The sequence below is a fragment of the Pogoniulus pusillus genome, chromosome 30, assembly GCF_015220805.1.
Source record: "Pogoniulus pusillus isolate bPogPus1 chromosome 30, bPogPus1.pri, whole genome shotgun sequence".
Lineage (NCBI taxonomy): Eukaryota > Metazoa > Chordata > Aves > Piciformes > Lybiidae > Pogoniulus > Pogoniulus pusillus.
In genome coordinates, this window is record NC_087293.1 from 11,569,321 (window position 1) to 11,596,121 (window position 26,801).

Genomic DNA, 26,801 nt, shown 5'->3' on the forward strand with positions numbered 1-26,801 from the left:
CCGCCCCTGCGCACGCGCGCGGTTTTGGCGCCAAATCGCTCTTTCTCCCCGAGCCAAGCTCCTGCTGCTGCCCTCTCTGCTGCTACCCTCCCTGCTGCTCCTCGCCCACGCTGCTGCCGCCTCCGCCATGATCGGGCAGAGGACGCTGCATTCCTTCTTCAGCACCGCGCCCGCCAAGAAGCGCAGCCGCTCCCCTCAGCCCGGCGGTGACGCGGAGGTAGAGAACGGGGGGCCAGTTGCGGAGCGAGGAGAGGCGATTGTGGGGTGGGGAGAGGCTGCGGGACTCAGCTGTGAGGTGGAGAGGCACGGCGGGACGCGGGGGAGTCGGGCAGTGGCGGCCGCTGGGGCTGTGGGGCGATCCGGTGACCCCTTCCAAACTCCCGCGCTGCCTCCACGCTTCACTGAGCTGCCAATCGAGACCATTCTCCGCCGCCACTGCCCAATGGGCGCTGAGAGCTTGCCCTGCGTCACAGGGTGCTATGTAGAGAGGCTCTCTGCTTTCCTTGCCAAGCCAATAGGGAGCAAAGGACCCTTTTCCGCTGGCCAATAGGGAGAGGGATGTCTCTTGTGGGCAGGGCCCTGTGCTGCACGGCGTCCAATGGGATGGGGCTGGGGTTGTTTTGCCGCGAAATAGCCGCGTGAGGTGCGACCGCCCCGGGAGGGTGGAGCGAGGCCGGGGCATGGCGGCTGCGTGCGTCCTGCTGCCGTTCGGCCTGCGGCCAGGCCTCCTCCATGCTCGGCTGGGCCTTGCAGCCCCCTGGTCACACTGCAGCCGCTTCTTCCTCCGCCGTTTCCAGGTCAGCGCCGCCAAGAAGGTGAAAGCTGCTGGGGACGAGTCTGGCCCCGCCTTGAGCCCGGAGCAGCAGGAGCGGATCCGCAGGAACAAGGAGGCGGCGAGGCAGCGTCTGGCCGAGCGGAGCGTGCCGCCGGGCTTCGGCGAGAGCTGGCGGAGGCAGCTGGCCGGGGAGTTCTCCAAGCCCTACTTCACAGAGGTGAGCAGGGAGGGTTGGCGCTGGGCTGAACACTCCACTTGCCCTTTCCTTCAGGGGAGGAACAGCTCTCCGCACCAGTATAGGTGAAGGGGTGATGTGCTGGAAAGCAGCTTTGCAGAGAAGGACCTGGGAGTGCAGGTGGAGAAGTTGTCCGTGAAACACCCTCGTGGCAAAGACGGCCTCACCAGCACAGAACAGATGGGTGCTAGAACTTCCCTCAGCCTGCTGGCCATACTCTTCTTCATGCCCCCCGAGAGACCAGCAGAGGCTGCAGGTCCCTCTGCATCTTTGTGAAGACTTGTATCTGTTTAGCCTAGCAAAGAGCAGCTTAAGAGGGGAATTTTTGAGTGCTCAGCAAAAGCTGAAGGACCTGAGGGGGCAAGAAGTTGGGGCCAGACTCATGTCAGTGATGCCCAGTGACAGGACAAGGGACAGTGGGCACACACTGGAACCTAGGAGGTTCCATCTGAAGGTGAGGAGAAAATTCCTTGGTGTGAGGGTGCTGGAGCCCTGGAGCAGGCTGCCCAGAGAGGTTGTGGAGTCTCCTTGTGCAACTTGATTTAGGTGAACCTGTGTTAGCAGCGGGGTTGGACTGGATGATCTCCAGAGATCCCTTCCAACCCCACCCTTCTGTGATGCAGCTGATGGCGTTTGTGGCGGAGGAGAGGAAGCGCTACACAGTTTATCCACCCCCCGAGCAGGTCTTCACCTGGACACAGATGTGTGACATCAGAGATGTGAGTAGAGGTGCTGGGGAAGGGTGGGTGGTCATGGTCAGAGCTGGTGTGGTCACCAGACGAGTGACAGATGCTGCCCGTGAACCCTTCTCCTTCCCCAAAGGGGTCAGAAAAGCGATGAGAGAGAGAAGGTGATGGGCTGGGAAAGAAACTAACCCAGCTTTAATAATTAATGAATATATAACTGGATACAAACCAATACAGAGCCCAAACTCTGATGACAATCACAGCACCACTGAGGCTGGGGGCAGGCAGTGGTTGAGTCCCAGACTGGACTCTGCAGCAGATGGGAACTAAGTTCAGAAGCTGCATTTTGGATATGGATTCAGGAGTTGAGATTGAAGGCAGAACAGAGAGTCCTTCTTGGACACAGGCCACTGAAGAAGAGGCTTGACCCTGGTGATCCCTCAGCTGTCTGCTGAAGATGCTGTCCATGGTGGCCCAGGTGGCCAATGGCATCCTGGCCTGTATCAGGAACAGTGTAACCGGCAGGACCAGGCAACTCCTGCCTCTGTATTCAGCATTGGTCAAGCCACACCTTGAGTGCTGTGTCCAGTTCTGGGCCCCTCAGTTTAAGAAAGATGTTGAGGTGCTGGAAGGTGTTTGGAGAAGGGCAGCAAGGCTGGGGAGGGGCCTGGAGCACAGCCCTGTGAGGAGAGGCTGAGGGTGTGCAGCCTAGAGAAGAGGAGGCTCAGGGCAGACCTCATTGCTGTCTGCAGCTCCCTGAAGGAGGTTGTAGCCAGGTGGGGTTGGGCTCTTCTCCCAGGTATGTAGTGACAGAACAAGAGGACACATCCTCAAGCTGCTTTAGCAAGTTTAGCCTGGGTGTTAGGAAGAAGTTCTTCACAGCAAGAGTGATTGGCATTGGAATGGGCTGCCCAGAGAGGTGGTGGAGTCACCATCCCTGGAGGTGTTTAAGAGGAGGCTGGATGAGACACTTCATGCCAAGGGTTAGTTAATTAGAAGGTGTTAGGTGATAGGTTGGACTTGGTGATCCTAGAGGTCTTTTCCAACCCAATTAATTCTGTGATTCTGTGTGTTCTGTCCAGTCCTGCCCACAGGTGCCACCTCCAACTACCTGCCTCCTAGGTGGGACATGAGATGTGGCAATGCCCTTGGTGTGTCCAAGAGCAGAACTCATCCAGAGCCTCTCTGTTCCCCCAACCTTTGGCAGGACCTCTCCCCATCATCTTCTCATTGCTAGACACAGCTCCTGTCTGTGCAAACCTGCCCTGAACTGCAGAAAGTGCCTCACTGAGCAGAGACTGAGCTGGGAAGTCACAGCACTGACCAGAAATAGTTCTGTTATAGCTCAGACCAGGCCATCTGGGGGAGGCCTCTGCAACTGTTGGTGCATTTAGATGCACCTGCATTGAATGTTCTGCCTTGTGAGCATCAGTCCCATGGGAAGTGGCTGCTGTTGTTTCTCTCATGTAACTCATAAATCCTAGCTTCCCTTTCATCTCTGATAAGGGACCAGCAATTGATTGCTTTATTACCCTCACTGAACACAGACATTTCCTTTTAAACTTCACCTGGACTTTTGATCTTATTTCCAAGACAACCAAGTGCTGGAATTGTGGATCTCACACATCTCTCAGTGGTTTGTTTTTGTTGGATTGGCTTGTAATGAACTATGATAAAAACCAGAACAGGGGTTCAGGTGATCCTGTTCCCCAAATCACTGAATGTTAGGGGCTAGAGGAGACCTTGAAAGATCATCTAGCCCAGCCTCCCTGCCACAGCAGGATCTCTACCAGATCACACAGGAATGCATCCAGATAGGTCTTGAATAACCCCAGAGAGGGAGGTTGGTGGTTGGATTTGATGATCTTGGAGGTCTTTTCCCTCTTTGGAGTAATGCTGATCATAAGTGAGGGCTAACAAAGGTCTGCTTTCAGGTAAAGGTGGTCATTTTGGGACAAGACCCATATCATGGACCTAATCAAGCTCATGGGCTCTGCTTCAGTGTCCAGAAGCCTGTTCCACCTCCTCCCAGGTATGACAGCACTCACTTAGCAACCCCTCTTTGGTTTACAAATAGTTTGAAGCAAGAGGAAATGGCCTCAGGTTACAGCAGAAGAGTTTTAGGTTGGACATGAGGGACAATTTCTTCCCCAAAAGGATTGTCAGGGTTTGGCCCAGGCTGCCTAGGTGGAGTCCCCATCCCTGGAGGGGTTTCAAAGCTGTGGTGCCAAGGGCCGTGGTTTAGTGGTGTCCTCATGGGTTAACAGCTGGATTTGGTGATCTTAAAGATCTTTTCCAACTGAAAGGATTCTGTGGTTCCAACAGGACACAGAAAAATAGATCCTTGTTGCCCTGCTTCTGCAAATGACCTCCTTGCCTTAGAAGATGAATGCTTTCCTTGTCTGGTGTGGGAGCCACTGTTGTTTGCTCTTACCTTTTAATTGTGCTTATTTCAGATCTTCTGATGTTTTTGTTTGCAGTTTAGAAAACATCTACAAAGAGCTGTCTGAAGATATTGAGGACTTCACCCACCCTGGTCATGGTGACCTGAGTGGCTGGGCCAAGCAAGGTGAGTTACCAGATGCTCTAGTTACATGTCATAGAGTCAGCCAGGTTGGAAGAGACCTCCAAGCTCAGCCAGTCTAACCCAGGCCTATCCAGTCAACCAGACCATGGCACTAAGTGCCCCATCCAGGCTTTATTCACTCTCTCCTTGAAGAACTTCCTCCTAACATCCAGCCTAGACCTCCCCCAGCACAAGTTGAGACTGTGTCCCCTTGTTCTGTTGCTGGTTGCCTGGCAGAAGAGCCCCTGCAGGTCATGCAAAAGCCCATCTAGAAAGCAGACCCATGGTTGGAAAGAGCTCATCTGTGAAAGAGAGACTCAGTTGTCAGTGCTTGACAACCTTGGGTTAATACTGAACTCCTCTTTAACCAGGGGCACGGGTTGGGTTGGAAAGGGCTTTAGAGATCATCCAGTTCCAGCCAGCCTGCTATGGGCAGGGACACCTCCCATCAACCCAGCTTGCTCAAGGCCACATCCAACTTGGCCTAGAGTCCCTGCAGGGAAGGGCAACAAGGCTGGTGAAGGGCCTGGAACACAAAACCTATGAGGAGAGGCTGAGGGAGTTGGGGGTGTGCAGCCTGGAGAAGAGGAGGCTCAGGGCAGAGCTCATTGCTGCCTGCAGCTCCCTGAAGGGAGGCTGTAGCCAGGTGGGGTTGGGCTCTTCTGCCAGGCAAGCAGCAACAGAACAAGGGGACACAGTGTGAAGTTGTGCCAGGGGAGGTCTAGGCTGGATGTTAGGAGGAAGTTGTTGTCAGAGAGAGTGATTGGCATTGGAATGGGCTGCCCAGGGAGGTGGAGTGGCTGTTGCTGGAGGTGTTGAAGCCAAGCCTGGCTGAGGCACTTAGTGCCATGGTCTGGTTGGTTGGGCAGGGCTGGATGCTAGGTTGGCCTGGCTGAGCTTGGAGCTCTCTTCCAACCTGGGTGATTCTATGAAATTCTATGCAATCCAGAACCTCCCTGGGCCATACCTGTTGAGCATTTTGGTTTCATCTGTTCCTGCTCTCTTTGCCAGGAGTGCTCCTGCTCAACGCCGTCCTCACGGTGCGAGCTCACCAGGCCACCTCCCACAGGGAGAGGGGCTGGGAGCAGTTCACTGACGTGGTGGTCTCCTGGCTCAACAAGAACTTGCACGGGGTGGTATTCATGCTGTGGGGAGCCTATGCTCAGAAGAAAGGCAGCTCCATTGATCGGGTATGGGTCACTCCTTGCCTCTCCTGTCTCTCTCCTGTTTTTCTCCAGCTGGGTGGACACTAGAGGGCACTTCCCTGGCAGGATTGGCCTTTTCTCCCTGCTTCAACTCTCTGCTCAAATTTGTGTTGTGTTCCAGCTTAGCCTTTGGCAGAATTAGGCAACCAAAGCGGACCAAGGGTAACCTTCTGCTGTCCAGCTGAGGACAGAACTGTTGTTTTTTTTTCCCCAGGAAAAGCCTCATGAATAAACATAAAACTTGCTGTTGGGATTCCAGCAGTCAAAAGCTGGCCAGGCTGCTTCATGTAGTCCATCCAACTCTCTTCAGTGGGACAAAAGTCTCAGTCCTCACTGCCAGTTCTTTAGGTCTCCAGGCTGGTGGCTGGAGAGAGGAAAAACCACACCTGCATGGTGGGGCAGAGCAACCAACTGTGTCCAGGGGGCTGAAAAGATGCAAATCATAGAATTACAGAGTCATAGAATGGGTTAGGTTGGAAGGGACCTCAAAGCTCAGCCAGTTCCAACCCTCTGCCATAGGCAGGGACACCTCCCACTAGAAAAGGTTGCTCAAAGTCTCATCCAATCTGGTCTTAAACACCTTCAGGGAGGTTGTGGAGCACAGAATCACCCAATGTGATCAAAGATCACATTGGGTGATTCTGTGCTCCACAACCTCCCTGGGCAACCTGTGCCAGTGTCTCACCACCCTCACTGCAAACAACTTCTTCCTAACATCCAATTTCAATCTTCCCTCTGCCACTTTAAACCCATTCCTCCCCATCCTGTCATTACAAGACCTTGTCATTAGTTCCTCCTCAGTCTTCCTGTAGATCCCCTTCAGATCCTGGAAGGCCACTCCAAGGTCTCCTTGAAGCCTTTTCATTTCCAGGCTGCAGAGCCCCAACTCTTGTAGCCTGTCCTCATAGCAGAGCTGCTGCAGCCCTCTGAGCATCTTCATGGCCCTCCTCTGAACTGTCTGAAACAGTTCCATGTCCTTCTTGTCCTGGGGGCTCCAGGACTCCAGGTGGGGACCAAGGAGAGCAGAGTAAAGGAGAGAATCCCCTCCCTTGCCCTGCTGGCCACACTACTCTTGCTGCAGCCCAGCACACTGTTAGCTGTCTGGGCTGCACCTCCACACTGCCAGCTCATGCACATGCACATTGCTGGCTGTGTGCTTGGAGAAGCCCTTTTTAAGATCATCAAGTTCAGCCATCAGACCATGTCCAGACACCTCTTGAACACCTAAAGCTAACATCATTTCCTCTCCCACTTCACAGAAGCGCCACCACGTCCTGCAGACCGTCCATCCCTCGCCCCTCTCTGTCAACAGAGGCTTCTTTGGCTGCAGGCACTTCTCAAAGACAAATGAGCTGCTGAAGAAAGCTGGGAAGAAGCCCATTGACTGGAGAGCACTCTGAGCTTGGCTGCAGGACCTGCTTTGGGTGGGGGGGCTCACAGTTAAAACCAGCCCCTGGTTTGGGGCTTATCTCGGTTCTGGGTAACTTAACTGCTGACTTGGAGGTTGCTCTGTGGACGTTGGTCAAGGAGCAAACTCCCAAACTTTCACACTTGTTCTGTTTTATTCAGTGATTTTGTGGTGGTTTGGTTGTTTTGGGTTTTTTTTTTTTTGAAGAGCAGGTTGAGATCTGGAGATCTTCTCTGCTCTTTGAACAGGTCTCAGCTTAAGTGGAAGCCAAGAAATAGGAGCTGGATATTGATTTGTGTTTGTGCTGGGAATGTCTTTCCAGGTGCTCATGGAGGGATGTCAGTTCTTAAGAGCTGAGTTTTGCTCCAGAGCTTGGATATTGATTTGTGTTTGTTATTTTACTGGGAATGTCTTTCCAGGCTCTCATGGAGGGATGTCAGTTCTTAAGAGCTGAGTTTTGTCCAGAGCCTGGATATTGATTTGTGTTTGTTGCTGTACTGGGAATGTCTTTCCAGGCTCTCATGAGGAATGTCAGTTCTTAAGAGCTGAGTTTTGTCCAGAGCTTGGATATTGATTCATGTTTGTTATTTTACTGGGAATGTCTTTCCAGCCTCTCATGAGGAATGTCAGTTCTTAAGAGCTGAGTTTTGTCCAGAGCTTGGATATTGATTTGTGTTTGTTGCTGTACTGGGAATGTCTTTCCAGGTTCTCATGGAAGGATGTCAATTCTTAGAGCTGAGTTTTGTTCCAGAGCCTGGGTATTGATTTGTGTCTGTTATTTTACTGGGAATGTCTTTCCAGGCTCTCATGGAGGGATGTCAGTTCTTAAGAGCTGAGTTTTGTTCCAGAGCCTGGATATTGATTCATGTTTGTTATTTTACTGGGAATGTCTTTCCAGGTTCTCATGGAGGGTTGTTAATTCTTAGAGCAGAGTTTTGTCCAGAGCCTGCCTCTACCTTCTTTGCAAATCCAGATCTCGTATTTGGAGGTGTGGAGCTGACTTAGCAGGAGAAAAAGGGAGATGCTTATGGGCTTTAGCATAGATTTGTTAGCTGGTGGCATCTTGGGACTGTACACTGTCAGAAGTGGTCCTTGGGGGTCTCCATACCCTCACCATTTCAGGGTGAGTGGTAGTTTAAGTCTCCATACCCTCACCATTGCAGAGTATGTGGTAGTTGGGGGTCTCCATACCCTCACTATTTCAGGGTGAGTGGTAGTTGGGGTCTCCATACCCTCACCATTTCAGGGTGAGTGGTAGTTGGGGGTCTCCATACCCTCACCATTTCAGGGTGAGTGGTAGTTGGGGGTCTCCATACCCTCAGCATTTCAGGGTGAGTGGCAGTTGGGGGGTCTCCATACCCTCAGCATTTCAGGGTGAGTGGCAGTTGGGGGTCTCCATACCCTCAGCATTTCAGGGTGAGTGGCAGTTGGGGGTCTCCATACCCTCAGCATTTCAGGGTGAGTGGTAGTTGGGGGTCTCCATACCCTCACCATTTCAGGCTAAATCTTCACCCCTACCCAGAGGGGACAGTGACTGAATCTCTGGCCAAGCTCTGAGGTTTTAGTTGCCAGGAAACCCAAAAGCTTTGACCAGTCTTGGTGGCTGACAGCTGAGAAGTGATGACCATAAACTTGATGGCACCTGCTGATGGCAGCAGTCAGGATTTGCTCACCACGATGGGTCAGTGGCTGCAAATCCTTTAAGCTCTTTTAAGAGGAGCAGCTTTGTGCTGTGCCTTCCTAGGAGCAAGCCAAAGCTTCTGGCCAGCATTGGAAAGAACCTTTGAGACTTTAGAGGTTGGACTTTACACTTCTGGGTTTCCAGTCCTATCTTTGACTTTGTAATTCCTGTAATGGAACTCAAGTGCCTTCTTCCTTTGGAATCTACATCAGGCTGTGTAGAATAACCCCTGAAACCTTCCCCTGGAGCTTGCTCTGTGGGTGACACTGGGAGAAGGTCCTTGACACTTGCTGTGTCTGGGGTTTGTTGGGTTGGTTGGTTGGTTGGATTGTTGGGGTTTTTTTCCTCCCCCTACTTTTGTTTCTAAATAAAAATCTACTTTGTTTATGCTGTGCTGCCATCTTACAGTCCTAGGAACAGCCCAGGGGGTGACACCCTGGCTCTGCAGTGAGTGCTGCCGTGGCTGGGAGGTCCTTGCTCTCTTCCCCAGGGCTTCCCCCTAGGGAGGCACAACAGGAGCTTGTCCTTCGCCTGATCCCCGTGACCAGGCATGGAGCCAAGGCACCTTTGTCCCCCAAGGATCGAGTGTCCTGGCTGTGCTGAACCCTTGCCTCTAGCAGAAGCTTGCCAGGGATGTTAGCAGGGAATGATTTCTGCTTGACGTTGCCATCACGTGCGAGGATGCAACCGTAAGGCAGCTGCCAGTGAGGGGGCACTGGAGACTGTGTGCTCCCCCCAGCCCCGTGCCTGTCACCCTGGCCTCTGGCACCGTGCTGGGCTGCATGGAGTGAGTGGCTGAGAGCAGCCCTGGAGTGGGCAGGCAGAGCTGGGACAGAGAGGGGAGCTGGCAGCACTCTGCACCCATGGTGAGTGAGTGGGGCTGAGGGAACATGTGGGGGCTGCACTGGGTTTCTTCATGACCACCTCCAGCTTTTAGTGCTTGTAGGGATTTGGGGGGTTGGTTTTCAAGATACCCTGCTCTGGGGGGCTCATGGGGTGGCTTTGCTGCCATCTTTGGGACACTGTAAGCATCTGGGGAGGTTTTGAGGGGGGTTTGGGCTGCATGAAGGCAGAGTGAAACGATGGTTCCTCCTGCCAGAGCTGCCTCTGTGTGGAGGAGTAAAAATAGCTCTGGCTGAGCCTTCAGTCAAAACTGAGAGGGCCTGGCTTGGTACCAGGGTGGGACACACCAGTAGAGAAAGGCTCTTGGTGTTCTGGGGGGGCTGCTTCTGTCATCCCAGCTGATTCTGGGTCCTCCCTGACCAAGCACCTCCACACTTCTTCCCAGGGCAGGTGAATGCTGCTGGCCACCCTGCTCCTGCTGGTCCTGGTGCTGCTCGTCTGGGCCAAAATGTCCAACCCTCAAGCTGGGAAGGAGGAGAAGCTGCAGCAGCCCCCAGTGGAGCAGCCAGTAGCTAACAGCATAACCAAGACCTCAGCCTATCCGAGCCCCCTACCTCCCAGCACTCCCCTCCGGGCTGGCAGGTCGCTGGTGGCAGAGCAGGAGCAGATCGCTGTCTACAACCCTGCTGCTCTCCGCCGGCCAGCCCTGGCCAAGTTCGTGCTGGGCTCCTTCGAGGACAACTCCTCCGATGATGAGCTGGTGGCTACAGCCTTCAGAGTGGGCAGCAGGCGCAGCAGCCTGGCCGGGGCTGGGGGCACCAGCACTGAGCCCCCTACCACGACCACCCAGCTGGAGCCTGCCACCGGCATGAGGTATGGGATGTGGGGTTGGGAGCAGTGATGGTGCAAGGGCACCCCAGTTGAGGTGGGCAGATGCTCTTCATGGGTGCACTTCTCAGGGACCTTGTTGCTAAAATCAGGGTGCATCTGTGGGTGCTTCCAAATGTCCCCATCTTGCCCTCTTTGTGTTGGGAAGGGACCTTTAAAGCTCATCCTGTCCACCGTTTTGTGGTGCTGCATGAAACCCCCTGAGGATAGGGTCAATGGCAGCACCCCAGGAGGAGGAGATGTGTCTGGGCACTTGGTGTGACAGCAGCAAGAGCTGGGGCAGAAGTTGCTCCATTGCAGTGACTTTTACAGAATCACAGATTCAGTCAGAGTTGGAAGGGACCACAAGGATCAGCCAGTTCCAACCTCCCTGCAGTGGGCAGGGACACTTTATGCTAGATCAGGCTGTCTAGAGCCTCATCCAGCCTGGCCTTAAACACCTCCAGGCATGGGGCCTCAACCACCGCCCTGGGCAACCTGTTCCAGGGTCTCACCACCCTCATGGTGAAGAACAGCTTTTGGGGTGCTGAAGAATGGGGTGGGAAGTGCTTAGAGCGTGCAGGATGTTCCTTCAAACACAACTGCCCCCTCTGCAGCCAAGCTGCCCAGTGGCTCCCACCTCCTCACGGCTGCTGCTCTCATTTTACTGCTTCTCCTCTGTCCCTGCACCAGGTGTTAGAGCTGTTGTTGGCACAGGACAGGCATGCATCATGGAGCATGGATTTTCTTGCATGGCAAGACAAGGCTGGGGTTGGGAAGGGTGAGGTGGTGAGCATGGGGCTGGGGTTCTCCAGACACTCTTCATCCTTCTTGGTGCTCAGGTTGTGCGTGAGCATTGTTGGAGGCACTTCATGGGGTAGGTGGAAACCTCAGAGCTGAGCCTTCTGAGAGAGCACCTCCATGTCTGTGTGCACTTGGGTGTGCAAATGTTGTCCTGGATCCCACAGGGACAGGCTGCCCAGGGAGGTGGTGGAGTCCCCATCCCTTGGAGGTGTTCTAGAAATGGCACTCTGGGACATGGGTTGGTGGCCATGGTGGTGTTGGGTTGGTGTCTGGACTGGATGATCTTAGAGGATGTTTCCAACCTCAGTGAGGGAGGTGGTGGAGTCCCCATCCCTTGGAGATGTTCTAGAAATGGCACTCTGGGACATGGGTTGGTGGCTGTGGTGGTGTTGGGTTGGTGTCTGGACTGGATGATCTTAGAGGATGTTTCCAACCTCAATGAGGGAGGTGGTGGAGTCACCACTCCTGGATGCATTTAAAAGTCGTTTGGATGTGGTGCTTGGGGATATAGTTTAGAGTGAACCTTGTAGGGTAGGGATATTAGTTGAACTTGGTGACCCTGTGGGTCTTTTCCAACCAGGCTGTTTCTGTGTGTGAGTCTCTGGATGCCAACGTGCTCCTGGGATCACATATGGAGAAGCACAGCACCCCTGGAGGAGTGGGATAGGTGGGATGCTCCTGAACCACTCCTGCCCTCCCTCTGCCCTTGCAGATAAAGGATTCCAGGCAGAGGAGTGACTCTTGGGTGGCTTTGTGATGGGTCCTTCAAAAGCAGCTGAGCTTTGTTCCCTAATGAGCTTTGCCCAGTGCTGCTGGGGCTGTTGGGCAGCTCACTTCAGAGCAGCTTCCCGTGTGGCTGCTGGGCATAAAAATAACTGGAAGCAAAGTGCTGCTGCCCAGCACCTTCTGGCTGCGCCTCTCCCAGTTAAAAATAGAAGACCTTTGGCTGTGGGCAGGTGTCAGGCAGACCCACAGCTGCCCCAGGGTGCCTCGCTGAGGGGTTGGGTGGTTTCATGAATTGCTGCTGCTCCTCTGTGCTTTTAATGTGGGAGGGATTTTCTGCTGCCACCTTGTAGGGGTGGTTGGTGCCGGTGTGCAGGGTGGCATGGCTGTGCTGGGAATGGGCAGCAGTGCAGAGCTGCTGGGTGGCACAGTGAGGATGTACCAGAGTGAGATAAAGCCAGCACTGCTCCATGCATGGTTCCCACTGCTGAGGCTTGGAGAGGCTAGGACATGTTCCAACCTCCCAGAGGCTTTTGGAGCAGCTCTGCTATGAGCACAGACTGAAAGAGTTGGGGCTGTGCAGGCTGGAGCAGAGGAGGCTCCCAGGTGACCTTCTTGTGGCCTTCCAGGATCTGAAGGGGGCTACAAAAAAGCTGGGGAGGGACTTCTTAGGCTGTCAGGGAGTGACAGGACTGGGGGGAATGGAGCAAAGCTGGAGGTGAGGAGATTCAGACTGACTGTGAGGAGGAAGTTGTTGAGCATGAGAGTGGTGAGAGGCTGGAATGGGTTGCTCAGGGAGGTGGCTGAGGCCCCATGGCTGGAGGTGTTTGAGGCCAGGCTGGCTGAGGCTGTGTGCAGCCTGCTCTAGGGTAGGGTGTCCCTGGGCATGGCAGGGGGGTTGGAACTGGCTGCTCCTTGTGCTCCCTTCCAACCCTGACTGATTCTATGATACTTCACAGGATCAGGGGTTGGGAAGGGACCTGAACAACCATCGAGTCCAACTGCCTGCAGTCAGCAGGGACATCTGCAACCAGAGCAGGTTGCTCAGAGCCTCACACCACCTGACCTGCAACGCTTCCAGGCGTGGGGCATCAATCTGGGCAACCTGGGCCAGGCTCTCCCCCGCCTCATGGTGAAGAATTTCTTCCTTCTCCCTGAGTCTGAATCTCGCTGTTGCAGTCTAACCCCATCACCCTTTGTCCTGCCTCTGCACTCCCTGCTGAAGTCCCTCCCCTCCACCCCCCATCGTTTCTGTAGCCTCCTGATGTACTGGAAGGCCACCAGAAGGTCTTCACATAAACATGGCAAACGCTGCCAGTGTGACACTGCTGGCCCTGGGGGAGGTTGGTCCTTTCTCCCGGGCTTCTCTGACACCTTATCTGTGGAATAACAATCACCAGCTCCAAGCTCTGGCTGAGTCCAGCAGGGAGGAATGTGAACCTGCTCATTAAAATAGAAAGTTGATTAAAGCTCCGGGCAGAGCCCTGGGAGGGCACACAGCTGCTGCCGGGGAGGGCTGCCAGCGGTGCCAGGCTCTCCTGTGCCAGTCACAGCTGTGCCAAGGGGTGGGAGGCACAAGGGCTATTCTAGAGGAGTTGGGCTGTCTGTCCATCCACCAGCACTGCCCAGTCCAGGGATGCAGGATGGGCTGTGAGACATGCAACAGACTCCAGAGGGCATGGAGATGTCTTCAGTGGAAAACTGTGGGATGGGTGAGTCTGGCCAGCAGCCTGGGGGGCTTGGGGGCTGTGGAGGTGGCAGAGGGGGATGGGATCTGATCCAGCATGGGGCTGCATCTGTGCCATGGGAGCTGGTGGCATCCATGCATCCCACTCTTTGTAAGGCTTCTTCCCTTTGGTGACCCAGTTTGTGTTTATGGATATGTGAAGGAGGAGTGTCAGGAAGTGAATCCCTGTGGAGATCCTGGAGTGTGGCAGGGAGCTGGTAGGCAGGGAAGTGAATCCCTGTGGAGATCCTGCAGTGCCACAGGGAGCTGGTAGGCAGGGAAGTGAATCCCTGTGGAGATCCTGGAGTGCCACAGGGAGCTGGTAGGCAGGGAAGTGAATCCCTGTGGAGATCCTGGAGTGTGGCAGGGAGCTGTAGGCAGGGAAGTGAATCCCTGTGGAGATCCTGGAGTGCCACAGGGAGCTGGTAGGCAGGGAAGTGAATCCCTGTGGAGATCCTGGAGTGCCACAGGGAGCTGGTAGGCAGGGAAGTGAATCCCTGTGGAGATCCTGGAGTGCGGCAGGGAGCTGGTAGGCAGAGAAGTGAATCCCTGTGGAGATCCTGGAGTGCCACGGGGAGCTGGTAGGCAGGGAAGTGAATCCCTGTGGAGATCCTGGAGTGCCACGGGGAGCTGGTAGGCAGGGAAGTGAATCCCTGTGGAGATCCTGGAGTGCCACGGGGAGCTGGTAGGCAGGGAAGTGAATCCCTGTGGAGATCCTGGAGTGTGGCAGGGAGCTGGTAGGCAGGGAAGTGAATCCCTGTGGAGATCCTGGAGTGCCACGGGGAGCTGGTAGGCAGAGAAGTGAATCCCTGTGGAGATCCTGGAGTGCCACGGGGAGCTGGTAGGCAGGGAAGTGAATCCCTGTGGAGATCCTGGAGTGCCACGGGGAGCTGGTAGGCAGGGAAGTGAATCCCTGTGGAGATCCTGGAGTGCCACGGGGAGCTGGTAGGCAGGGAAGTGAATCCCTGTGGAGATCCTGGAGTGTGGCAGGGAGCTGGTAGGCAGGGAAGTGAATCCCTGTGGAGATCCTGGAGTGCCGCAGGGAGCTGGTAGGCAGGGAAGTGAATCCCTGTGGAGATCCTGGAGTGTGGCAGGGAGCTGGTAGGCAGGGAAGTGAACCCTGATGTTCCCTGTGGGTGCCAGCAGGCTGAAGGGTTCGTTGCTCTCCTCGGAAGGAGCTGTGGAAGGGGCAAAGCCTGTCTGTGGCACCGCAGCCCTGAGCTGTCGGGGAGGCGCTGGCCGGGAGCCGTGGGCAGACTGCCCGTGGCGGGGGTTTACTGCTGCGGGGTGGCTGACGGTGGTCTCACGGCACACAGACCCAGCATGTCCGGGCTGCACCTGGTGAAGAGGGGCCGTGAGCACCGCAAGATGGACCTGCAGCGCGACTTCACCGTCGCCTCGCCGGCAGAGTTCGTCACCCGCTTCGGCGGCAACCGTGTCATCGAGAAGGTCCTTGCTGTGTGCCCCCGCCCGCCCCGTGGGTCCCCGCCCGCCCCGTGGGTCCCCGCCCGCCCCGTGGGCCCCCGCCCGCCCCGTGGGCCCCCGCCCGCCCCGTGGGCCCCCGCCCGCCCCGTGGGCCCCCGCCCGCCCCGTGGGCCCCCGCTTCTCGTGGTGCCGCCCTTCAGCCTTGCCCGAGTCTTCCCTGCCCATCAGGCTTGGCCTCGTAACAGGCTGGGGCAGCCCAGAACTTCCCCCCCCCCTGCCATGCGGTGGGAGATGGGAACCCTCCCGACGCTGCCCTGCACGGTGCCTGCTGGCAGCGGCTTTGCCTGGCTGGCACGAACGAAGGCCAAAGTCCCATCCTGCGTTAGCCACAGTGCCAGGCATCCGAGCTGCAGTTAGGGAGCCTCCTGCCCCGCCGGCACCACCATCCAGGCCGGCACAGCCGCTCCGCCTCCCTCACCTCTTCGGCCACCTCTCGGGGCCGTGCGCCCAGCCCCGGGCAGCGGAGCAGAGGTTTGGGCTTGAGCCCTGCCATGCGCCCATCCCACCAGGTCCAGGGTAGGGCGTCCCTGCCCCTGGCAGGGGGGCTGGAGCTAGGTGATCCTTGCCCTGACTGCCCGTGCGGCTCCAGGTGCTGATCGCCAACAACGGCATCGCGGCCGTCAAGTGCATGCGCTCCATCCGCCGCTGGGCGTACGAGATGTTCCGCAACGAGCGCGCCGTCCGCTTCGTCGTCATGGTCACCCCCGAGGACCTCAAGGCCAATGCAGGTAGCTGCTGAAAGCATCTCCCCTCAGGATGGTCCGGGCTGGAAGGCACCTCCAGAGGTCATCCGGTCCCCCCCCCCTGCAGTCAGCAGGGACATCACCACCAGCCCAGGTCACCCCCAGGGCCCCCTCAGGCTTCTCTTTGAATGTCTCCAGGGAAGGGGCTTCAACCATCTCCCTGGGCAACCTGGTGCAGTGCTCCACCACCCTCGTAGTCACAGTATCACAGTATCACAGTATTATTAGGGTTGGAAGAGACCTCACAGATCATCAAGTCCAACCCTTTACCACAGAGCTCAAGGCCAGACCATGGCACCAAGTGCCACGTCCAATCCTGCCTTGAACAGCTCCAGGGACGGCGACTCCACCACCTCCCCGGGCAGCCCATTCCAGTGTCCAATGACTCTCTCAGTGAAGAACTTTCTCCTCACAAGAGCTTGTTGCTAACATCCAACCTAAATCTGCTCTCCTCAAGCTTGAAGCCATCGCCCTCATCCTGTCACTGCAGGCCTTTGTGAACAGCTTCTCTCCACCCTTCCTGTAGGCTCCCTTCAGGCACTGGCAGGCTGCTCTTGGATCCCCCAGAGCCTCCTCCTCTCCAGGCTGAACACCCCCAGCTCCCTCAGCCTGTCCCCATGGCAGAGCTGCTCCAAACCACTGACCATTTCCGTGGCCTCCACTGTACCCTCTCCATCAGGTCCATGTCCTTCCTGTTAGGAGGGCTGCAGACCTGGAGGCAGTAGTGCAGGTGAGGTCTGACCTGAGTATAGTGCCAGAATGCCCTCTCTGGCTCTGCTGGCCACACTCCTTTTGATGCAGCCCAGGATATGATTTGCCTTCTGGGCTGCAAGCTCACACTGTCTGCTCATGTCCAGCTTCTTGTCCACCAGCACCCTCAAGTCCCCTTCCACAGGGCTGCTTTCTAACACCTCCTCCCCCAGCCTGTACTGATAGTGAGGATTATATGATTGATGTAGACCTTGCTTTCTGGCTCTCTACAACTCCCTGAAAGGAGGTTGGATTGGGGTGGTGGTTGGTTTCTTCTAGTGTTGAGTGACAGGGCAAAAGGAAATGGCCTCAAGTCACACCAGGAGAGGTTTAGGTTGGACACGAGGAAAAAGAGTGGTCAGGGGTTGGAACAGGCTGCTCGGGGAGGTGCTGAAGTCCCTGTGCCTGGAGCCATACCAGAAGCCTGTGGCCATGGCACTTGGGGATATGGTTTGATAGCCATGGTGGTGTTAGTTTGATGATTGGACCCAATGATCTCAGAGGGCTTTTCCAGTCAAAATGGTTCTGTGAGGGATGTTCTCCACCCTTTCCCCCTCCTTATGTTCCTGCCTGGGACATGAGGGGCTCAGCACAGCCTGGGGTCACACATGTTCCTCCTGTGCAGCTGAGTGCTGCAGGGGTATGTCATTTCCCCCCCTCCTCCAGCCTTCCTGAGATGGAGGATTTGGGAGGGGGTGCAAAGGGAACCATGCAAATGGGGCACAGCTTGGAGGATTGGCTCCCACCACCCCACCCCCCACTGTCTTTCAGAGTACATCAAGATGGCAGATCACTACGTGCCCGTCCCTGGTGGGGCCAACAACAACAACTACGCCAACGTGGAGCTGATTGTGGACATTTCCAAACGGATCCCAGTCCAGGTAGCTCACCTGGAGGCTTCCATATCCCTGCTGAGGGAAGTGGATGGGGAAGAACTGCAGGAAGGGGGTGTGTGGAAGGACCTCTAGAGATCACCTGGTCCAAAAATCCCCAAGAAATGGGGTGATGCCCTTCTGTGTGGAGGAGCTGGGCATGATGCTGTGGATGGCAACATGAGAAGATAACATCTCATGGTGCTCCTTCTCTTGTGCCCAGGCGGTGTGGGCTGGCTGGGGACATGCCTCAGAGAACCCCAAGCTGCCAGAGCTGCTGCAGAAGAGTGGGATAGCATTCCTGGGTAAGGAGCTGTGGGCATCAGGCTGGGCCTGTTGGAGCAGGACAAGGGGTGATGGTTTAAACTAAAAGAGGGAGGAGGCTCAAGCTGGGGAGAAGGAATAAATGTTTGACACTGAGGATGATGAGAGCCTGGCTCAGGTTGCCCAGAGGTGAGACACGCTACATCCCTGGAACCAGTGCAGGTCAGGTTGGTTTGGGCTCTGAGCAACCTGCTGGAGTTGCAGATGTCCCTGCTGAGTGGAGTGGGTTGGACTGGATGAGCTCTAAGTGCCCCTTTCCTCCCAACCCAGTCTTTGATTCTCTGTAATGCTCGTGCAGACACATGAGGAACGTGGGGTGCAAGAAGACCTCAAGGGCTTGCCAGCCAGGGGGCATCCCATGCTAGCCCTTGGAGAAGGGATGAACTCCATTCTGGGCTGGGCAGTGGGTCTGGGGGGTTTCCCACACCCCCACTCTTCACTGAGGGGCTGGTGGTGCCAGCTCAGTGGGGACCATCTTTCTGTAGCACCTGTGGGAGTGGGACAGGCTGAGTGGCCAGGCTGGCCCAGCTCATTCTTGCTCTTGCTATTCGAAGGTCCCCCCAGTGATGCCATGTGGGCTCTGGGGGACAAAGTGGCCTCCACCATCGTGGCTCAGACAGTTGAGATCCCCACGCTGCCGTGGAGCGGGAGTGGTAAGTGCCTCCTCCCCAGCTGGGGAGAGCTTGATGCTCTCACAGGGCTCTTCCAGCCTCAACAGTTCCAGGCTTCTAACCCCACACACTCTCTGCTCCCCCATTTCTCTCTATCTCCTCCAAAACCAGCTCCAGGGCTGGGATTCCTGGTTCAGCATCTCATTGCAGCCAAGGGCCTTCAGAGAGGCTTTTGGAGATCATGTGCATGGAAACAAAGGGATTGGCATGTGCCAGCTAATGTGTCACCTCAGCCATGCCACCCTGGTGGTGACTTATATTCCTGGCCATGCCCACAGGTCTGGTTGCCCAGTGGTGTGAGGACGACCAGAAGCATCAGCAGATGATCAGCATCCCCCTTGAGACATATGCACAAGGCTGTGTAAAGGACGTGGAGGAAGGCTTAGAGGTGAAGCTGAGCCCACAGACAGTTGGTTCTCTCTTGTCCATCATTACTTCTCCTTGGAGCCTGCATGCTCTGACCTTTTTGACCTCCCAGCACACCATGTGTGAGGCTGCTCCAGCAGCAATTTGTCCTTTGTGGAAAAACCTGCTTGGAGGCTGTGTGGGGTTTGGGGAAGGTGGGCTGGTGGAGAGGGTAGGTTGGGGTCCAAAGCACTTGAGTCACACCAATACTTAACCCACCTCAGGTGGCCCAGAAGGTTGGCTACCCACTAATGATCAAGGCAGCAGAAGGTGGTGGGGGCAAAGGCATCCGAAAAGTGGAGGCAGCAGAAGAATTTGGCACCTGCTTCCGACAGGTGAGAGGTGCCTGGAGCCCCCCCCCAGCTCCTGTCCCATCTTGGGGCATGCAGCAGGGTCCTGCTCCCACCTTGTGTGTCTCATGCTTCCTGCCTGGCCTCACCATAGGACCTACCTCCATCCTGGGGTGAGCTTTGGGGTTTGATGCTGGAGCACAGCCTTCTGCCTCCCCACAGGTGCAGGCAGAGGCCCCCGGCTCGCCCATCTTCCTGATGAAGCTGGCCCAGCACGCTCGGCACCTGGAGGTGCAGGTGCTGGCCGACGAGTACGGCACTGCCATCTCCCTCTTCGGCCGCGACTGCTCCATCCAGCGCCGCCACCAGAAGATCATCGAGGAGGCGCCCGTCGCCGTCGCCGCCCCCTCTGTCATCGAGGTGATGGAGCAGGTAGGTCGCCCTGCCCTTGGGTGAGTTTAGTCACTCGGGAAGGCCACTCTGAGCCAAGCAGGAAGCCCCAGCCCTGCTGGTCTCCTCGGATCCACGCAGTGGCACTGCTGCTGGAGGGACAGCGCTGCTCTGCTGCGGTGAGCGGAAAGGCTTTGGCCGCTGGGGTGGTTTCACAGGATGGCAGGGGCTGGAAGGGACCTCCAAAGCTCAGCCAGTCCAACCCCCCTGCCAGAGCAGGAGCACCTAGAGCAGATCACACAGCAACACACCCAGACAGGTTTTGAATATCTCCACAGAGGGAGACTCCACAACTCCCCTGGGCAGCCTGTTGCAATGTTCTGTCACCCTCACACTGAAAAAGATCCTCCTCATGTTTAAATGAACCTTCCTCTGCCTCAGCTTCCACCAGTGCCCCTTGTGCTGTCGTTGGGCATCACCCAGCAGAGCCTGGCTCCAGCCTCCTGCCACTCACCCTGCACACATTGATAACCATTGCTGAGGTCACCTCTCAGTCTCCTCCTCTCCAAGCAGCACAGCCCCAGCTCCTCAGGCTCTCCTCACAAGAGAGATGTTCCATTCCCTTCATCACCTTCGTGGCTGTGTGCTGAACTCTCTGACTCTCCCGCAGTGCGCGGTGCGCCTGGCACAGATGGTTGGCTACGTGAGCACAGGCACCGTGGAGTACCTCTACAGCGAGGATGGGAGCTTCCACTTCCTGGAGCTGAACCCACGCCTGCAGGTGGAGCACCCTTGTACAGAGATGATTGCAGATGTGAACCTGCCTGCTGCCCAGCTCCAGGTATCTCAGCCCACATGGGTGACCCCATGAGGTGGAGGTTTTGGGTGGCTCCATTGGGTGGATGTTTTGTGATTTAGGGAGAAGTGATGAGCTGGTGCCCAGGTGGAAGCTGTCTCATGTGCCACAACATTGCTGCCTGCTTGGCAAAGTCCTTAAGATCATTGAGTCCAAAAGGGTTGCACTTGATGATCTGTGAGGTCTCTTCCAACCCTGATGATACTGTGATACTGTGATCTCCCTGTAATGGGTTGCTCAGGGAGGCTGTGGATGCTTCCTCCCTGGAGGTGTTCAAGGTCGGATTAGATGAGGCCTTGAGCAACTTGTTCTAGTGGGAGGTGTCCCTGCCTATGGCAGGGGGTGGAACTGGATGAGCTTTGAGGTCTTTTCCAACCTAAGCCATTCTATGATCTCATACAGCACTCTCAGCCCATGTCATAGGATCATAGAACTGTTTGGGTTGGAAAAGCCCTCTAAGATTATCCACCCCAACCATCAACCCAACACCACCATGGCTACTAAACCATGTCCCAGAATGCCATGGCCACCCATTTCTTGAGCACCTTCAGGGTTGGGGACTGCAGCACCTCCCCAAGCAGCCTGTTTCAATCCCTGACCACTCTTGCAGCAAAGAAATGTTTCCTCATCTCCCATCCAACGTCCCTAAGCTCCTCATCCAAACATCAAGCAGGCTGCAGATGGAAGCAGGGTTGCATCCCTCCATCTTCTCTGGCTCCTGCAGTGTGGTGCCTCTTCTCCTCGTACTTCATTGAGACCATCTAGGGAGGTCTCCCAGTGCTAAAGTCTTGTTCTGGCAACTTAAGTTCTCCTTGTGTCTCTTCCACAGATTGCCATGGGCATCCCCTTGCACAGGATCAAAGACATCCGTGTGCTGTATGGGGAGAGCCCCTGGGGAGATGCCCCTATCTGCTTCCACAGCCCCACCAACACCCCCGTGCCCAGGGGCCACGTCATCGCTGCCCGTATCACCAGCGAGAACCCCGAGGAGGTGAGCAGGGGGGATGTGATGGTTTGGGAGTTACCTGCCCCCCACACTCTTGTGAAATCACTCAGGCTAGACTCAGCTGGCTGGGAGATAAGGAATGAAGCTTCACATTCACACTTTAGTGCAATATACGGGCAGGTACTCACAGTATGTCACAAATACATACAGCTGTGTGCAGAGATAGACAAGTTAGAGGTAATGCAGAAACACAACTGCCCTCCCAGAAACCTGAGTGCCCAGGAGGGAGCTCATCCAGTCCAGCCTAGCACCCAGCCCTGGCCAATCAACCAGACCATGGCACTAAGTGCCCCAGCCAGGCTTTGCTTCAACAGCTCCAGCAACAGCAACTCCACCTCCCTGGGCAGCCCATTCCAATGCCAATCACTCTTTCTGCCAACAACTTCCTCCTAACATCCAGCCTAGACCTCCCCTGGCACAGCTTGAGACTGTGTCCCCTTCTTCTGTTGCTGCTTGTGTGGCAGAAGAGCCCAACCCCACCTGGCTACAGCCTCCCTTCAGGCAGTTGTAGACAGCAATGAGCTCTGCCCTGAGCCTCCTCTTCTCCAGGCTAAACATGGGGACAGAATTGAAGCTGGGTGAGGTCCTCCCCAGCTGGACAATGTCTCCTGGGTACTGAACCCATGGGACTGGCGAGATCCATCTGTAGATGGTGAGGAGCTTGCCCTTCCCTGCTTACACTCCATCCAGCCTGGCTTCTCCATGTCTTCTGCTCTGTCTTCACTCAGGGTTTCAAGCCCAGCTCGGGGACGGTGCAGGAGCTGAACTTCCGCAGCAGCAAGAACGTCTGGGGGTACTTCAGCGTGGCAGCAGCTGGGGGGCTGCACGAGTTTGCTGACTCCCAGTTTGGGCACTGCTTCTCGTGGGGAGAGAACCGGGAGGAGGCCATCTCGTGAGTGTGGTGGCACTGGGTGGAGTCTGGGTGACTTCAGGAAGGCTCAGAATTGGTGCATGAGCTGGGGAAAGTGGCTTTTGTCTGAGAGGACCAGAATGGTGCTGCTGCGCTGAGCAGCTTGGTCATGCTGCAGACACTGTCTGGCCAGTGCCAAGGGTTTCAGGCTGAGCTGGAGGTGCAGCCCCAGCTCATCAATGTGGTCCTTAATGTTCTGGCTTGGATTGGCAAGAGTGTGGCCAGCAGGACCAGGGCAGAGACTGCTCCTTGGTACGCTCAGCACTGGTGAGGCCATATCTTGAATTCTGGGTTCAATTTTGGGCCTTTGACTCCAAGAAGGATATTGGGGGTCTGGAACAGGTCTAGAGAAGGGCACAAAGCTGGGGAAGGGTCTTGAGAACAGGGCTGGTGAGCAGTAGCTGAGGGAACTGGGGATGTTCAGCCTGGAGGAGAACTGAGTGGAGACCTTTTGGCTATCTCTAACTCCCTGAAAGGAGGTTGGAGCCAGCTGGGGGTTGGTCTCTTCTCCCAAGGAACAAGTGATGGAAGGAACTGAAAGAGCAGGTTTAGGTTAGGCATAAAGAACCATTTCTTCACTGAAAGAGTGCTTAAGCCCTGGTCCAAGATGCCCAGGGCAGTGGTAGAGTCCCTATGCCTTGAGGGGTTTCAGAGCTGTGCAGCTGTGGTACTGAGGGCCGTGGTTTAGTGGTGACCTGGCAGTGCTGGGCTAGTGATTGGACTTGATGATCTGAAAGGTCTCTTCCAACCCAAATGGCTCTGTGGTTCCATGACATGTTGTGGTGATCTCCTGAGGATGTGCTGAGCATTGTGAGCAGGAGATACTCATTCAGTGACTGAGCAACATGTCATCAGTCTGTCTTGGCTAATGAAGTGTTTCATGAAGTCCATGATGACCACATGAGGCCACCTTCTGCATCCATGAGGGTGCCCAGGGTTTGGAAACTCCTCATCCCAGTTGTGATGGTTTGGGGGTTACCCCGCCCCCCCCCACACTTTTGTATTTGCCCCAGCTAACTCAGACGGACCCTGGGAATATAGATGAAGCAATTTATTTACAGCTAGCAGAATGTACAAGCAGCTATTTACAATATATACAGTTATATACAATTATATACAGAAATATACAAAGGATAAACAATACAAAAAGCACAACTCCCCTCCCAGAAACCTGAGTCCCCAGGAGGGGCTTTTAAACCACCCCAACACCTCCCCCCGGCCCTCTCAACCTTACCCCAGTTCTCAGGAAGAAAAGAGGTGCAGCCAAGAGGTTAGGGAGCAAGGTTAATGAGATGTGACCAGGTCTGAAGGCAAAGGCAGAAGAGAAGCAAAATGGAGAAAGTTTACTTCTTCTTCCCAGAGCTCTCAGCGAGTCTATGAGAGAAGTTGACATCAATTGTTTTCATTTCACTGCCCGTTATCTAGTTCTTCTACCAAAACATTCCAGCTTGCTTCAAACTAGCACACCAGTCCCAGCAGATCTCCACTTGCCTCTCCTGGGATCCAAGTACTGCCTCATCCACCATTAATGGGAGGGTTTTGCTCCCTGCCAGGAACATGGTGGTGGCCCTGAAGGAGCTGTCTATCCGTGGGGATTTCCGGACCACTGTGGAGTACCTGATTAAGCTGCTGGAGACGGAGAGCTTCCAGAACAACGAGATAGACACGGGGTGGTTGGACCATCTGATCGCTGAGAAAGTGCAGGTGGGACACAATGACCACCCCAGGGCCACCATTTTCCCTTGGGTGTCAGACCCAAACCCTCTTATTTCTGTCCCCTCTCCAGGCAGAGAAGCCAGACACGATGCTGGGTGTTGTCTGTGGTGCCCTGAACGTCGCAGATGCTGCCTTCAGGACCTGCATGACTGAGTTCCTGCACTTGCTGGAGAGGTGTGGGGAGGGAGCTGCTTGGCCATGCCATGGGCAGAGAGTCACAGGGGGTGGCCTTTTTTGTCTGACTGCGTCTGTGAGGGTGCTGGAGCCCTGCAGCAGGCCGCCCAGATTGGTTGTGGAGTCTCCTTCTTTGGAGAGCTTCCAAACCCATCTGGATGTTGTGATTTTGGGGAAGCTGCTGTGGGTGCCCCTGCTTTGGAGCAGAGAGGTTGGACTGAATGATCCCACTGTGCTGGGACTCAGATGGAGTCTTAAAGGTCTGCCTGCAGCAGCCTGTGGTGCTCCTGCAAGCCTGGAGACCTGAGGCTTCCTCTCCCTGAACCATCTTCCTGCCCCTCTTTGCTACAAAAGCTTTGTGTATCTGGAGGCAGTGCCTGTGGCATGGGCTGTGGCACAGCCATCTGAGCAACAGGAGGATGCACTGGGACCTTCAGCTCCTGCTTTTCTGCTGTCATTTGATGTGGAGAGGGGAAAGAGTTTCACATGATTGGGAAAACAACTTTCAAGGGATAGTGGCTGAATGCAGATGGGTTTTGGTTTTGCACATGAAGGTCAAAGTTATTCCTTGGAGGACGCTTGGGGCTCTCCCCCCACACCCTTATCTCCACATGCTTTGCTGCTATCTGGCTGTCTCTGGATTCATTTGCAGCCAGCACTCGCGTGGGTCACTAAAAGCAGATGCCTGTCCCCTCCAGTCACCTTTGTGTCCCTCCTGTAGTCAGCTCAGAGCCTGGTGCCAGCAGCAGCACCGACAGCTCGCAGGCTTTGCTCCTCAGCGGTGCATGAGGCAAGCAACACTGATGGGGTTTGACTCCCTCTTGTGTTTCAGGGGTCAGGTGCAGCCAGCAGACTCCTTGCTGAACATCGTTGACGTGGAGCTCATCTACGAGGGTGTGAAGTACGTTCTGCAGGTGAGTCCTCCTGAAACAAACGCAGAGCTCCTCGGAGGGACAGGGATGTGTGCGGCTGTCCCGAAGGAGCAAGGTGCCATAAACGTGAGGTTGTCCTTCAAATATTGAGGCTGTGCTTTAAAAATGCACAACAGAAGAATGAGTTGAATCACCTCCCTTTGGCTAGACAGATGTTTTCATGCATCCTGCTGCCCTGAGTTTCATGAAGGACCTTTTCTTCTTGCTTTTCAACCCAAAGATTTGAACTTCACGCAGAGCTCTCCTTACTCACACTGAAAGCAGCAGGTGAACCAAGAGCAAAACCAAGCCCAAGCTGCCTGCTGAACCATCTCTTTGGTGCAGCTTGAGGTTGCCTCCTCCTGCCCTCCCTAGCACAACCCTGTCCCACTGCAGCCCTTGCACGGAGCATGGGGAGATGTTCTTCACTCCTCTCTCTGGTGCAGCTTGAGGTTGCCTCCTCCTGCCCTCCCTAGCACAGCTCTGTCCCATTACAGCCCTTGCACAGAGCATGGGGAGATGTTCTTCACCCCTCCCTTTGGTGCAGCTTGAGGTTGCCTCCTCCTGCCCTCCCTAGCACAGCCCTGTCCCACTGCAGCCCTTGCACGGAGCATGGGGAGATGTTCTTCACCCCTCTCTCTGGTGCAGCTTGAGGCTGCCTCCTCCTGCCCTCCCTAGCACAGCCCTGTCCCACTGCAGCCCTTGCACGGAGTGTGGGGAGATGTTCTTCACCCCTCTCTCTGGTGCAGCTTGAGGCTGCCTCCTCCTGCCCTCCCTAGCACAGCCCTGTCCCATTACAGCCCTTGCACTGAACGTGGGGAGATGTTCTTCACCCCTCCACACTGTTCCTGCCAGCCCCTAGAGAGGCTGTTGCACAGGAGGCTGCACTGAGGGCTGTCCCTCCCTGCTTGTTGCCCGCAGGTTGCCCGCCAGTCCCCAACAACCTATGTGGTCATCATGAACCACACACACATCGAGATCGATGTGCACCGGCTCAACGACGGCGGCCTGCTGCTCTCCTACGGGGGCAACAGCCACACCACCTACATGAAGGAGGAGATTGACAGGTACCTCCTCACTGGGGTCCCACCAGAACTCAATCTGAGGTCCCACTACACCTCCTCACCTCTTTCTGGGACCCCACTAGGTTTTCTTACTGTGATCCCATCACACCTCATTCTGGGGCCCCATCAGACCTCCTCACTAGGATCCCAACAGAACTCCTTCCAAGGTCCCATCAGACATCCTTTTGGGACCCCACCAGATTTCCTCACTGTGATCCCACCACACCTCCTTCTGGGCTCGCACCATACCTCCTCACTAGTCTCCCACCAGACCTCCTTCTGAGATCCCACCAGATTTTCTCACTGATCCCACCACACCTCCTTCTGGGCTCCCACCACACCTCCTTCTGAGACCCCACCAGATTTTCTCACTGTGATCCCACCACACCTCCTTCTGGGCTCCCACCAGACCTTCTCACTAGGCTCCCACCAGAACTCCTTCTGAGGTCCCATCAGGCATCCTCACTGGGACCCCCCCAGCCCTCCCCCACTGCCCAGCAGCTGGCCGGTGAGACCCCTCCCTCTCCCTAAGATACCGGATCACCATTGGCAACAAGACGTGTGACTTCGAGAAGGAGAAGGACCCCACGGTGCTGCGCTCGCCCTCGGCGGGGAAGTTGCTGCAGTACACGGTAGAGGACGGCGGCCACGTGGCGGAGGGCAGCGTCTACGCCGAGATCGAGGTGGGTCTGCAGAGGAGCCTGCAGGAGCTCCC

The 26,801-nt window shown here is 55.7% G+C and overlaps 2 protein-coding genes across 4 annotated transcripts in view; both read left to right on the forward strand.

Annotated features, from left to right (window-relative positions):
• The first annotated feature begins 24 nt into the window (after positions 1 to 24).
• Positions 25 to 8,943, forward strand: UNG (uracil DNA glycosylase). Of its 2 annotated transcripts, XM_064168433.1 has the most exons (7): positions 25 to 217; positions 798 to 992; positions 1,634 to 1,729; positions 3,631 to 3,728; positions 4,177 to 4,265; positions 5,274 to 5,452; positions 6,727 to 8,943. In XM_064168433.1, exons 1-7 carry the CDS (start codon positions 128 to 130, stop codon positions 6,865 to 6,867), a joined length of 888 nt encoding a protein of 295 aa, XP_064024503.1. In that variant the 5' UTR covers positions 25 to 127; the 3' UTR covers positions 6,868 to 8,943. The 2 variants fall into 2 exon arrangements, with proteins under 2 accessions (XP_064024503.1, XP_064024502.1); XM_064168432.1 differs by lacking the exon at positions 25 to 217 and having other exon boundaries at positions 661 to 992.
• Positions 8,944 to 13,439: 4,496 nt separating this feature from the next.
• The window catches only part of ACACB (acetyl-CoA carboxylase beta), a 33,982-nt gene continuing 20,620 nt past the window's right edge, over positions 13,440 to 26,801 (forward strand). For both annotated transcript variants that reach the window (XM_064168166.1, XM_064168167.1), the window contains exons 1-17: positions 13,440 to 13,505; positions 14,836 to 14,968; positions 15,594 to 15,732; positions 17,269 to 17,378; positions 17,593 to 17,674; positions 18,248 to 18,346; positions 18,643 to 18,752; positions 18,994 to 19,104; positions 19,282 to 19,491; positions 20,120 to 20,290; positions 21,135 to 21,296; positions 22,040 to 22,203; positions 23,775 to 23,925; positions 24,008 to 24,111; positions 24,944 to 25,025; positions 25,944 to 26,089; positions 26,619 to 26,769. In XM_064168166.1, coding sequence (XP_064024236.1) covers positions 14,843 to 14,968; positions 15,594 to 15,732; positions 17,269 to 17,378; positions 17,593 to 17,674; positions 18,248 to 18,346; positions 18,643 to 18,752; positions 18,994 to 19,104; positions 19,282 to 19,491; positions 20,120 to 20,290; positions 21,135 to 21,296; positions 22,040 to 22,203; positions 23,775 to 23,925; positions 24,008 to 24,111; positions 24,944 to 25,025; positions 25,944 to 26,089; positions 26,619 to 26,769 — 2,118 coding nt within the window. In that variant the 5' untranslated portion in view covers positions 13,440 to 13,505; positions 14,836 to 14,842. The remainder of the gene's footprint in view (positions 13,506 to 14,835; positions 14,969 to 15,593; positions 15,733 to 17,268; positions 17,379 to 17,592; positions 17,675 to 18,247; positions 18,347 to 18,642; positions 18,753 to 18,993; positions 19,105 to 19,281; positions 19,492 to 20,119; positions 20,291 to 21,134; positions 21,297 to 22,039; positions 22,204 to 23,774; positions 23,926 to 24,007; positions 24,112 to 24,943; positions 25,026 to 25,943; positions 26,090 to 26,618; positions 26,770 to 26,801) is intronic.

What these genes read in the sequence shown, in the direction of transcription:
- UNG (XM_064168432.1), top strand. Translation starts at nt 681, where the DNA reads ATGGCGGCTGCGTGCGTCCTGCTGCCGTTCGGCCTGCGGCCAGGCCTC. An exon ending in AGATGTGTGACATCAGAGAT is followed by an intron (nt 1,730 to 3,630) that starts GTGAGTAGAGGT and finishes GTCTGCTTTCAG; the next exon opens with GTAAAGGTGGTCATTTTGGG. An exon ending in CCTGTTCCACCTCCTCCCAG is followed by an intron (nt 3,729 to 4,176) that starts GTATGACAGCAC and finishes TTTTGTTTGCAG; the next exon opens with TTTAGAAAACATCTACAAAG.